The sequence below is a fragment of the Syzygium oleosum genome, unplaced genomic scaffold, assembly GCF_021117445.2.
Source record: "Syzygium oleosum isolate NSW1041296 unplaced genomic scaffold, Sole_v2.1 Sole_v2.06, whole genome shotgun sequence".
NCBI classification, from domain to species: Eukaryota; Viridiplantae; Streptophyta; class Magnoliopsida; order Myrtales; family Myrtaceae; genus Syzygium; species Syzygium oleosum.
Window position 1 is genome coordinate 9668852 of NW_026607490.1, and position 13883 is coordinate 9682734.

The window sequence follows — 13883 nt, forward strand, 5'->3', positions numbered from 1 at the left end:
GAAGTCTTGTTGAGGTGGTGATGGTGGAATAAGAAAACTCCCCGGTCCCTCTTTTATACTTGGCCTGTCTGTATTATCCCTACAGCATCAAACTTTCGTGCATGTTGAAATTTAATTTATACCTGCAGAAGAACGTTTGGACCAAATGGATTAAGCATCTACAAGCATTCTCTTGGATCCGTCGCGTCTCTGACCTAATCTCTACCAAGTTACTAATACAGGATGCTTTGATAAGAAATTTGAATACAACCAAACCTATTAGGCTTTTGAGGATGGGAGAAATGGAATACACGCTAGTGCCTGACCAGATTCGACTCGGACTGACGTGCTGGTGGCGTTAAGGAAATGACAACCTTGGATATTCAATTGCTTAGGTGGTGCCGAAGAACTATGGTACATCCGTTATAGACTCGAAGATAAGCATTATAAACAGCTAGCATCACTCTCAGATGGAAGCTGACGATGAAGTCTCAATACCTGCGAGCCATTTTACAGCACACGAGGAGGTTGTAAAAGATATGGTTCTGATTTAGTAGTGAGTTTAATTGGAAAGGACTGGGTCACTTCCAGCGATGAATTGTGATGCGAGAAGGCGTTTCTTAAAGCATATACAAAATTCCAACCTTCTTTCACGGTTACAGTTCACTGTAGGTACTGTAATTGACATGCTTGCGATCGCCTACATATACTGTTATGGAATGGCGTCCTCCTTGGGTTCTCTTTAGTCCACCAAGCTATCTAGTCACATCATTCTTGTTCTGACGAAAGTAATGGCTTTTCTTTGTCCACTGTTTGTCTTGCGTCGGAGCATCGTAAGAAGGAATGCTCTACACCCTTAATTGGTGTAGCGTGGATTAACATCATATTGGATCTTTTGGGTTGTGTTTTTACAGATGGTACCGCAACCCATGTTACAATTCTTGACATCTGCCTTGAAATCAAATCGATATCCGACAATTATCTAATTTTTGGGGTTCTCTATTCAGTTGTATCTAAGTGGATTTAAATATGTCACATGTACCACAAGTATGTTCATATTGAAAATTAGTCAATAAATCGACACCAATGAAATATCATACTATCCTACTATAACTAAGCAAACACCTACATTTATATGTACGCGTTTTTATCTGTCACCACTCTTTATTTCCAATAATAGGTGCTCCGGTTTGTCCCTGAACAGTGAATACACGGCAGGATCTCCACCCTTCGAATTAGTTCATAAAGGTCTGGGCTTATTTGGCAGGTGAATTTGAATATTTGTGAATTTAGAAAGATTTAAACAACCAAAGAAAAGAAAGACTTTGAATATGACAAAGTCTACAGAAAAAGAAAGTTAATGCGTGTCACTATGGTATTAGATGTGAGTACGACATAGAAAGTAAAGAGAAGATGTAGGGGCACTCCTCCCAATGGTGTTCTCATATTATCTTTATGATAATCCTAATTAACAATTAACTTAGAAGATTCGATTACGTCACAAATTCAATTGATGTGTTAAGTAAAAAATGAATTAGTTAATTTTGTCAACAGATCAAATCAAAGGCTATTTTAGTCTGCTAATGAAATTCCTCTAAAAACAGGGGCAAAACCGATGACCATAGTCTTAAAAAATGGGAAGACTCCAGTGAAAAATGTATATATGTAATTCGATAAGCATTTGCAACAATATAATGTATTCCTTATTTATTTAGTGACAATCAATGGTTAGACCTTATTCTAAAGAATGAAAGTTAATTGAACTTAAAAAGGACAACTCCATAGCTTTGACGTGCATTTTGTCTTCACTTTTCTACTAAGACTGCGCATGGCAACTTGCCAAATAGTGTTTGATTCTGTTCTTTTGTTCCTAGAATCAGTTTGGGAATAGAAATCCGTTTGTTTAATTTTTTGATTCTGGGCACCAATTATTGCAAATTTGTGCCCAGAATCAGTTTTGGAGCAGAATCAAGAATAAAAAAAAAAGTGGCTTCTTGATTCTAGGAACAAAAATGAGAATCGGTTTTTTTTTCTTCTTCTTTTTCTTGGTTTTAGGCTCCGTTCGTTTGGCGGAAAATATTCTCCTTTTGGAAAATATTTTCCCGAAAGTCATTTTCCTGGAAAATGTTTTCCAGGAACATAATATTCCGGCGTTCGGCGACCAATATGAAAAAGTTTCGGAAAATATTTTTCGCCGGAGGCGGGCGGCGGCGGTCGGCGGCGGCGGCGACGAGAGGTGGCGTCCGACGGCGGGCGGTGGCGACGGCGGCGGCGTCCGGCGGCGGCGGGCGGCGGCTCCGGCGGCCGACGACCGCCGGCCAACGTCGTGCGTCCGGCGGCGGCGGCGGCCGATGGCCAACGTCCGGCGTCCGGCGGCGGCCGGCGACCGACGGCGGCGCGGCGGCCGGCGACCGATGGCTAACGTCCGGCATCCGGCGGCGGCCGGCGACCGGCGGCGGGCGGCCGGGCGGCGGCGGCGGCCAGCCTACCGATGGCCAACGTTCGGCGGCGGCCGACAACCGACGGCGGCCGGCGGCGGCGACCTCGCGACCGGCGGCGGCGGCGGCGGGTCGGCGACCGGCGGCGGCGGCCGACGACCTTAGTGAAGAAGAAGAAGAAGAAGCTCCGGAAAATGATTTCCGCTTTTGAAGAAGCGGAAGTCATTTTCCATAGACTTAGGCTATTTTGTGAGGGGAAGGAAAATATTTTCCCACGAAAAACGTTTTCCGCCCCCTAACACCGGAAAACCCGGAAAATATTTTCCGGGAGAATATTTTCCGCCGGTCGCAGCCGCCGCCGCCCGCCGCCATCGGTCACCGGCCGCAGCCGGACGTTGGCCATCGGTCGCCGCGCCAACGCCGCCGCCGGCCGCCCGCCGCCGCTGATCGCCGGCCGCCGCCGGATGCCGGACGTTGGCCATCGGTCACCGGCCGCCCGCCACCGTCGGTCACCGGGCACCGCCGGACGCGGACGTTAGCCATCGTCGCCCGGCCGCCGCCGCGCCGCCGCGGTCGCCGGCCGCCGCCGCCCGCCGCCGGGTCGCCGGCCGCCGCCGCCCGCCGCCGGACACCGCCGCCCGCCGTCGGACGCCGCCTCCGTCGCCGCCGCTGCCGCCGTTCGCCGCCGCGCCCGCGCCGCCGGACACCGCCGCCCGTCGTCGGACGCCGCCTCCGTCGCCGCCATGCCAGCCGGCCGTGGCGAAAAATATTTTCCAAAACTTTTTCATATTTGTCGCCGAACACCGGAAAATTATGTTCCGGGAAAACATTTTCCAGGAAAATGACTTCCGGGAAAATATTTTCCAAAAGGAGAATATTTTCCGCCAAACGAACGGAGCCTTAATATAGCTTCTAATATCCGGCACGAGGGCCACCCTCGCCGTATCTGGCGAGATTAAAATATTTTAATAAAAAAATATTATTAATAATAAAAATTTTATCGGCCATGGCGAAAAAAATAAAAAAAAATTTATTAATAAAAAAAATTTTACCGGCCATGGCCAGCAACTAGGCCATGGCGAAAAAAATAAAAAAATATATTTTTTAGTAAAATATTTTAAAAAAATTATTAATAAGAAAATTTGTTACCGGCCATTGAAAAAAAAATAAAAAAATTATTTTTGATAAAAATATTATTAATTAAAAATATTTTACCGGCCATGGCCAAGAAGAAGGAGAAGAAAAAAAGAAAAGAAAGAAATATTAAAATATTTAAAATGTTATTAAAATATTATTAATAAAAAGAAATGTTATGCCGTTACCAAACGCATTTTTATTCTTTTACTATTTCAGGAATCGAAATTTTGGGCCGTTAGCAAACGCATTCAAATGCTCAGAATCAGTTCCCGGGCACAAAATAAAAAAGAATCATTTCTAACCAGAATCAGTTCTAGGGCACAGAATGGTTGCCATGCGCAGCCTAAATATATACAAATAGAGATGCTGAGCATTTTATTTGTGCCACGATTTTTTTCCTCTTTTTTTTTTTTTGATGAAGTTGGGAAACATCGACATGAGAGCGGGACGCCGTTAGATGCTTGAAAACCGATTGATCAAGTATTTATATGCTAATAAAGTGATTTGAGTAAGACTAAAGTGAGATTATGTTTTCACATTTTGGAAACTTCTATTAATAAAGAAAACTAAAGCAACTATGGTTTTTGACACATTGAAACTTCGTCCTCTGCGTTTTCTAGCTTGATTAGCGAATTCTATTTCAAGTCATATAGGAAAAATCAATATTAGGTGGGTATTAATCTGAAATATTTTTCTGACTTCGTGTAGTTAACGATTCGACATATTCTATATTGACGTAATTATAGAAAACCTATCAAAGAGTGACGTAATAAATATCGAGTCTTTCGCAACTTATAAATGAAAAAAAAAAAACCTTGAAGGATATTTCTATCGTGCTCGAAGAGAAGATGAGTTCATCCTAGTGCTATAGGTACGCGATCATCGGGATGCAGATACTTAGGTCGCTCGTCGAAATGATGAAGAAGAGATAAAATATCTCGAGCCCTCTTCGCAAGTGAACAGAAAATATATTCTCAAACTACATAAAAAAATTGCAAAGAGAGGAAAGAATGTGATGAGATTATTTACGGAGTTGATAGTAGATGTGATATAAATTTGAATATGCATAAACAAAAATGTCATTAAATGTAAATGACTGCATCGGCTTTGATAAGGGACATAAATATTAAATAGTAAGAGGAATAATATCAAATCTTTAATCCATCTTCAACATATCAACTAACAGAAATCATTAACATGGAAATAAATTTATAAAAATGTATTAGTTTTCTTGATATAAAGGAAATAGCTAAACAACTGCTTTTCCAACTGCTATTCAAGAAACTTGGCCCTCTATAATCGATCGGTACTTACAAATTAAAACTCCAAAACCAATCTAAATTTATATCAGTTATCTCTGAGTGAAATTTCCGCACTAAGCTCCAATTGCCATTACTAATCAACATCTTGTGAATTCGCAACTCGTTCGTTGCCAAGATCTAAAGGAACGAGCCGGCCTCAAGTAGTCATAAAAGCTACTTACCAAGGAGAGAATTTCTTAGTAAATTCAACGTGACTACATGATAAAAAAAAAAAAAAACAAAGAAAGAGAGAGAGGACATTAGATGCAACCTATATTGTCACGCCCCGAACCCCGCGAGCGCGCAACATCCTGCAATGGTCATTATGATGCGACGTCCCAGGACGCGTCGCCGACCCAACATTTTATCTTTTGGTTACGCATGCGGAAGCTAAACAAAGATTCACCCAGACAATAACAGTGAACAAGGATAGATAGGAAAACGGTTTACAACATCGAAATCAAAACATCATTTTAACATTTACTTGATTAACCCCTGGGAACATTTTTTTACAAGCCCACTTCAGGCATTTCCAAAAATAGTCTACAAAAAGATGTCAGGCTGGGGTCAATCTACTTCACCAAAAGTCAGCTTCCACGCACCCCGAACCATACTGGGTGCATCAACATGCTAAGGGCCTGAAAAAATGTTTAACAACCACAAATGAGATAAAAATCTCAATAAGTTAACGCCTAAGCCCCGTTTAGAAGGTCAACTCACCTCGGGGGTCCATAACCAGGCAATACAGCATCAACAGCACATCATTAAACAATCCCAGGCATCCTTACCTCGCCTTGGGACACTCGTTGATGAAATGCATATGTCGCAAACTCGAAGCATCTAAATCAATTACTCATGCATCAATGCATCACAAGCGTGCGTGTCCCGATTATAAGATAGAATCCACTTGGGCACGTCCCATACCATGCCTAGCAGTTTCTATCATATAATCAGGCACTATGTATCACACGTATTCCAATTATTACGCCCCCTCGGGCCACTACACATCAAGCGATACGCAGCAAGATGGTAGTCTTCCGGTAAAAACCGGGCTCCGTCCCGCCCCATCGGGCACGGCTACGTCAAACGATACACAGGATGACGGCATTCCAATACGGCAACATCAAACGATACACAGTAAGATGGTATCCCGTAAGGAGCATCGAGTCCAGCCTCGGGCCGCGACAAGGCATCCGGGGTGTCGGCACTCCAGATAATCCCCAGGCATCCGATAAATCGGGCATCGTCAAGCGATACACAGCAAGACGGCTCCAACGTGTGACCACACGAGCACACAAGCATTCTGGCCAATTATTATCTTCTCAATTAGCCCATGCGTCCGTGAATAGTGCTCACATTAATGCCATACAATAATATCACATGGTCACACATGCAACAGTCAATCGATTTTGTGAACCTCATTTTAAACATGAATTCAACATCGGATCACAGCCAAATAAACATTATTGAAAAGCTAGGTAATTGTGGTTATTGCCTCTTTTAGGCCGGAAATCGGAAGCCAAAGATTTCAAGTAAAAACAAGCAGATTATGGAATTCTAGTAAAACTGGACAGATTTGCATGATTTGGGAAATCAACTTCAAAAGCATAGCAAATGGTTTCCAAAAATTATAAAATTCGAATATGTTATAAACAAGACCTTCACAAATATTTTCCATGCAGAACACAATCCCAAAATCCTTATACCAAGATCACTTTTGATGGCTTGAAAACAACCCAGAACTGGTCCGCTGGAACAGGGGAACTGAACCAAAAGAAATACTCGTTTTACAAATCAAATCATTTCAAAACACTTTGAAATTTTTACACGTTGTAGACATGGATTTCTTTTACAAATCTTGTGAAGGAAGTATGGCCGGAATCGAACTGAAAATTTTTATAAAAATCTGAGAAAGCACGAAGGTCACGGAATCCACAGTATAAAACAGTTCTGATTCGGTAAGAAATTGGACCTTCGTGTAACCCATTTGAGCTCAGAAAAATCTGAAATTTAAGTATGTTATAGATCAAGATCTTGTGAACAACTTTGATGAAGAACACTTTTCAAGATTCTAACCACAAAATGCTTTATAAAAATGGAAAACCATGGACGTACAGTAAAATCAGTTCCGAAATCAAGATAAAAACTCCAAGAAACACCTTCAACTTTGAGATCCACCACTTCTCAGCCATGAAAATACCACACCAAGAGTTCAAATCAACATTCAACATCTATTTCAACTTAGTCTAGCAATCAAGACTCGCCAATGCTCATTCTAGAAGTTCAAACACACTAAAACATTAACTAGCCAAACTACCCAATGCAAGTTAAACATCCTAAACAAGGGATTAGATGTTAACTTACTCGTCTAAAAACGAGTACAACGCGAGGACGACGGCAACGACACGAGTTGTCTATGGCGGCCTCGGCTTGACACGGCAAGCGACAGACGGCGGTGAACGGCACACGGCGATCTACGGGGCTCAAGGATGGTGGCGTGAGGGGCTGGTGGGTGCACGGCGGGGGTGGGGTGATTCGGCCGAGAGAGAGGGAGAGAGAGAGAATAAGAGAGAAAGTGAGGAGAGAGAGAAATAGGGTTTAAATTTAAATCAAGATCAATGGTTGGGATTTGTTCTTGATGCCCAAGTCAAGATCAAGGGCTAGGATGTGTTCTTGCTCCCCAAGTTTAATCCAATGGCCAAGATGAAGCCTTGCTCTCCAAGTTCAATCCGACGGCCAAGATCAAATCTAACACAAATGTTTCTAGAAGGGTAATTTAGCAAATAATTTTCGATGGCCAATTTGTAAAAATTATGAGGCGACGTCCTATAGTTCGGGTGTGATATCCTTGAGCACTCGACACGCAAAAATCGGATCATAATTCGTGGCTGAAATCGATCAATCGCAACTATAGTTTATCTCGAACTAACGGGCGGCTGCTAGAAATAAATTTTTCGATAGCCTTTCCCCTTTGGTTAGTATTCCCTAGGTGATCAGGCCAGAGCGAGAATTAACTAGTAGAGCGTCGATGAAATCACCATTTCATAAATCACCAAATTTGGTCGAATTTTCAGGATATCACATATATGCTTTCTTTCTTCCATAGATATTCATTTTTTTTATTAATTGATGAAATTTCGTTTCATATCTAATCGTAATTTTCATCTCTTCTTTTTCCTTTCTCGTCCTCAATCTTGTTTTGTTGTGATAATAATTATATGGACACTTTGCCAACCTATTCTATTCATTCGTAAATTCGCCGTTTTTAAGTGTCGTAGGGACAAATTACTATTAAGTTCGTAAATCACGTAGATGAAATTCATTCAAAACTCTTTAACTAAGAGAATATAGTAATCTATTTTTGTCCCCAAACAGTGGTTAAATATATATATCGGCAATAATTCAACTTAACAATCTAACCCTCCCCAACAAGTTATGTTCTCTGTGTTTTCTTTACTAAGACGTTCACATGAACCCTCATTTGTTTTCTTCTACTAGACTTTAATTTTGTTGACCATGATTTTAATCTAGTTCATCACTTAGATTTTGAAGAGTTTTATTCTCTAGATTCCTAGCCAATCCTCATCTTTCTTCTTATCTTAGACTTTGAAACTTTTTTGCCTTGATTTTGGACCTTTTCATCGTTTAGATAATCTTGATTCCTAACCAATCCTCATTTGCCTTCTTCTTTTAGATTTTAGTCTTAAGTATATAGTTCATTACATTTGTTGACTTTATGTACCAAAAACATACAATTAGTTCCTATCGAATCCACATTTGTCTTAATACGATGATTGAGAGTAGAGCCTATTGACGTATACAATTGATAATTGTCCACCTTAGCTTGTTAAATACCGCGTCACTTTTCCTAATAAATGAATTTTAATGGAAGAACTGTACAAATTTGGTTATATGCTTGAAGTTATAACTTCCCACAACTTCATTTTAGTGACGGCTTAGGGCTCAGCTTGCATTGATGAATTAGACACGAAATGCCACAGTAAACTGCAGAGCATAACACAGGATCTTTGAGTTCACTGCAAGAACATGTGCAATGAACATAGAACATTTATGACTAAGTGTTTATCAATTCAGCTCTTTTTCTTCAGTGCCTCGAGTTTTTCCGTCGATGCCTTCAGTTTTGCCTTCAGTTGCTCTAGATTCGCCGTCAGTTCCTCCAAATTCGCTTTCATTGCGTCCACTTCTTGCCGTGCGCCTTCAATTTCTCCATCCAGCTCTTCAAGTTCTGGTTTCAATTTCACCTGAAATATTGGCTCAGTTTCCTTCAGTTATTGTATAGGAAAAGATCATAAAATGGTCAAGGACGACTGCTACGGGAGAGTACAGTTTATGTGCATATGCTTTTTGACTTATGCTGCAGATGACACATACCTTGGTCTTAATTTCTTGTAAATTTATTTTCAACATAAGCTGATGATTAGGAGACTTATCTGTTTTTGTCTTCCATTATTTGAGGCATCATCTTATTGCTTTCAACCTTTTCTGATCATATCCATTCCTCCACTCCATAACCAGAGGATCAGCTTGCCGGAGATACTGCACATGCAACATGAGCAATCAACTGGCATACTTTGCAAGAGTAAGCCCATAGTTCCAGATCCCTTCTTCGCTCGCAAATGTCGCAGTAGTACTCACCAGAATCATCCTCAACAATTGATTCATGGAGGGTTAACTCATCAATGTGATGGTTGGTTTTGATGGTTTGCGGTGTCTGAAGGCAATCGTAGTGAACATGCACATTGCACATTGCACGACACACAACAGTACAAGTCAACTGCGCATATCTTACCGCTGGCTCTGCATTGTGAGTTGGAAGTCAAGACTTCGCTGAAAATATGAAAGACCATGCGCCAGGAGTGGATGCTTTAGAGTTGGCATTTGGACACAGGAAGGATGCAGTTTGAAGTTGCCGCACTTTTCGCATTGGTAGCAGATCCTCCTTCTAATTGATTCACCACAGACATTGCAATGGTTGGAGTAAGGTTCATAGACAAGAACGAGTTGATGCTCATGGTGATGGGTCTATATTTGAAAGCGCTTCCGCACATGATTTGTGGACCGACCGATTATACACCTCGTATCGATAAGCTGGACCCTGGCAATGCTTGCTGCAACTATCGCAATGGCAGCGGCTGGAACCCTGCGCATGGAAAAGTGTCAACTTATTCCCTTCTATCATCAGCTATTCAATCCTGTTACTTGCTCCCTGCTCAAGATATGCGAGAGTTTGAAGAGCACAAGGGACGTGAAGATTTGTGCAATTTATAGAGTTTGAGCAGGTTTCTCTGCTCGAACACTTGGGACTGAAATTTTTCTTATCAAGTTTCTATAGTGAAATGTAATGCTTAACTTTAGGTAGACTTGAATTCTTGCCGGATAGCTCTTATTTGCAGCTTATATATGTCAATAATGCATAACTATACTCCAATGAAGGTTGCAAAACCACCGAGCTAGTCACCAATTTTGTTTTCGAATAATACTCCGAAACTGCTATTCGGGGTTGCCTTTAGAGGACCCATCGGTATTCATCATAACATTCCTAAAGGCAGAGGATCCCAGTTGACCAAAATCGATGAAATGTATGATCCACTTAATGTAGAGTTGTTCATAGATGAAGCCTTGATGATTTCTTTCATTTGTGACCCAATTACTTATACTGATTTCGAAGGGAAAATAAAATTATCCTGAAAAAGTGACTTGTTTCTCAATTGCCAAAAAAAAAAAACACACACACTCACTCCAAAAGTTATGCTCCAATCCTAATAAAAATTCAATTGCCCTTTCCCAGCAAGATTGACTCACCCATTAAGACAAATTCAATGAAAAGAATTCTTTCGAATATTTTTGTGGGACAAACTCAAGTCGTATCCTGCGAGCGATTGAACAATCCCTTAAAACAAGTAGTGTTGATTCCACATGAGACTCACATCTGCAGCAATATGCATTTCCTCCCAAGTTGCAAGACGTCTTCAATTCGTTTGTCAACAGTCGCTTGTGAGTGGTTAGCCAGAGGAAAGTTCTAATAAGTTGAGGTCCCTTCCGCTTCCGAATAATGGATCACATACTATCATATTCTTGATTATCTCTACCCAAATGATTACCTTGCACACTGACTTAACAAAAAAAGACCTGCTTCCAGTATCCTCCCGCAATAGACTATCTTCTTCGTTGAGGCTAATGGAGGTTTGACTGTCCGAATTCGAAAAAATTGTATCTTTTGGTAAAATTCCCGCACACCCGAAAATTCTAGCTCCCATTCAATACATAATCGCAAACATTTCTATTCATCTCGGCGGGAGATAGTTGAGATTCAATTTTCGGAATTGTGGTTGAGACTCAACTTTGCCAAACAACTTGGTTATCGCAAGATTCTCATTAAGATTGACTCTGAAGCCATCTCTGATCTTGTTAGTCCAAAACTTATTATTGATAATTCCGACCCTCTTTTACTTAAAGATATCATGAGACCGTTGAGCTTTCTTTTTTAGTTCAAAGTGCGACATAACTTTGAGTAAAAAGTCATCATGCTGATTGGCTTAGTAATCCCGAAATCAATTACTGCTTGGACACTGGGTTCTTTTCACTACCTCGTAGAGAGTTACTTCATGATTTTCAAAGGACATAAAACGGGGACAATAGATTCTCTCGATGTTAATTTCTGTATTCGATTTTAGCCCTTTTTCATAGCAAAGAAAAAAGGTTCAATTAATGCTTTAAGTGAAAAAGGGATTACTCAGTTTTTTCAATAGAATCATATTTGCTGCATCAACGTTCAGGAACACCGAGGACAGATTGACGGGGAGGCCGGCAGGGAAGCCTCTATAGTGGCCCATGTTGACCATCGAAAAGACCAATCATTTGAGGACGTTGGCCCAACCAAAGCAAGCCTTGAAGAAATGGACTTGGCCAACTAAATTCTTTTTTAATTTATTGGATGGCCCAATTAATGCTGCAAGGTTAGCAAAAATAAAAACATGAAAACTATGAACCCAAACGGAAAGATTAATGTTATCCTAATCGACCGAGTTATCGAGAAAGATGAACGAATTCATTACTTCATATAAATGTGTAAAATATGCCGTAAAAGTCCACAGACCGCCTAATTGACACCCAATTCACCGTGAGCATCCCTTCTGGATACGTAATCAGAAAGACGGGATCTATTGTAGCGCTTGTAATTATCTTGGTCACTAGTCTTACTTTTGCTATTTGTGCGAATTCAATTCACACGTGAGCTGCGCGATCTCGATGCTGCCTCATGAGGATGACACCACGACGTTTTAGTATCTTCCTCAAGATCATCCATTGACCCGAGTTCGCAGGGGAAATAAAATCTTGCATCATTTACAAAGGATGCGGGGATGAGAGATCTCGGCAGAAGCGTACGGATGCCACGAGTGCACGTTCTTTCTCCTTTTATAATAACTTAGCAATTTTGCATAAATTACGAGAGACTAAAAAGTGATTTTAGGCCATATAATCTTGATTGCACGAGTCAAAGCATATGCAATTACTTGGCCAAAAAAAAAGAACATGCGCTCTTATATGATCTCCTTGCGAAATCATTATGTTTAGCACTTCTAGAGTTTCATCATCATATGCTGTAGCTAAAGAAAAGTACAGAGAGTGTTGACAAGATCTTGCCAACACTTCAGGCAAAGTTGGAGCCAGCTGAAGAGAACCCTGCAGTTACAAAATGAGATGAAGAAATCAAACGTGTAGAGGAAGAACTGGACACAAATTTTGGCGAACATGAATGCACTGAGGATAAAATTGGAGGCGCTCAAGACAGAACGTGAAGTAGCAGCCTCTGAAAGTTTATATCAGAGGGGTATTATGTAATTGTTCAGTGTTTCAATGTAAAATTTGCTTAACATCGGAATCGAAACCACACGTGCTTCTAGATAAATTCTGGGTTCAAGTGAAAAGGGCAGGGCAACTTTTAGTATGGACAGACCAAATACAGAAGAATAATAATGCATGAAAAGGAAGTTGGTCCGGTGATGTTGTGTAGCATTTCCAACCTTAGAGACAACAAACACTTCCAATTGTTATAAGAGCAGAAATGGTGCATTATCTCCAGCAAGTCAACTCCAAATAGCTTGCTTTTATTTCTATTTTTTTTGTGTGCTTTTTTGTACTTTATCGATCTCGGCTAACCTTAAGTTTATGATTTATCAGCTAAGGTAGACGAGACATGATATGAGATGAGTCGAAAGACACTTTACCACATAAAATTAAAAAATGAAAGGGACTAATAAGCAAATGTGTCTACGTTTAAGTTTAGTAACTTCATATAACGACAGGAGAGAGACTAATTACGACTCAAGCCCTACCATGATTCATGATGAGACTACTCGATTTGTGAAAATAAATTCTAGAGGTTGTTAAAATCTATTGATTTTTCAGTTGAAATTTGAACATAATGGAAGCAGTATTTCAATGGATCGAGCTTCTTAAGAATCTCCACTTCGAAAAGTACGACACCGATGTTGTCTTGCTTCTAGCCACAACAACACAAGATGATTGGATTTCCATCAGAGCAGGCAGTGTGCAAAGGCAAGTGTGGAAAGAACTTGCACTCGTGGATGCACAAGCTGATTTGGGGGATCAATACTACAAAGACAACTGTGGATACACGAACAGCACATACGGGAGAAGAAAATGGAAGTTTTTGAACTTTCTATTCATCTCCGCAAGGCCGAGTCAAACACCGGCACGTTTTCGCTTTAGAGCATTCTATTTTGTCGCTTCTGCCACCAGATCCGTCCACATCTCATCCACCTCGGCTTGTAGACTTGCAGTTTCTTTATCTGGTTGGTCGGCTAGGCCCCGATCTCATTCTCATACCCGTCCACATCTCATCCCGAATATTGTTGACACTTAAGTCTGAAATCTAACCACATCACAATCAATCTTACATGCACAATCATGTATTGTACAGTAGAAAAAGGAGATGCATTCCTGTTTGTGCCTGTATTTTGGTATTTACAACCAGTTATTTCTT

The 13883-nt window shown here is 40.9% G+C and overlaps 1 protein-coding gene across 1 annotated transcript; it reads right to left on the minus strand.

The window, feature by feature from the left end:
* Nucleotides 1-8946: 8946 nt before the first annotated feature.
* Nucleotides 8947-9623, minus strand: LOC115690105 (uncharacterized). The gene is made up of 2 exons (XM_030616352.1): nucleotides 9447-9623; nucleotides 8947-9138 (listed from the first exon to the last, which is right to left on the minus strand). The coding sequence occupies exons 1-2, from the start codon at nucleotides 9621-9623 to the stop codon at nucleotides 8947-8949; spliced, it is 369 nt and encodes a 122-aa protein (XP_030472212.1).
* Nucleotides 9624-13883: the final 4260 nt, after the last annotated feature.

Coding starts and splice junctions, on each gene's coding strand:
- LOC115690105 (XM_030616352.1), bottom strand. CDS start 9,623: ATGTGCAATGTGCATGTTCACTACGATTGCCTTCAGACACCGCAAACC. Junction 9,139..9,446: donor TATGGGCTTACTCTTGCAAA/GTATGCCAGTTG, acceptor CAATAACTGAAG/GAAACTGAGCCAATATTTCA.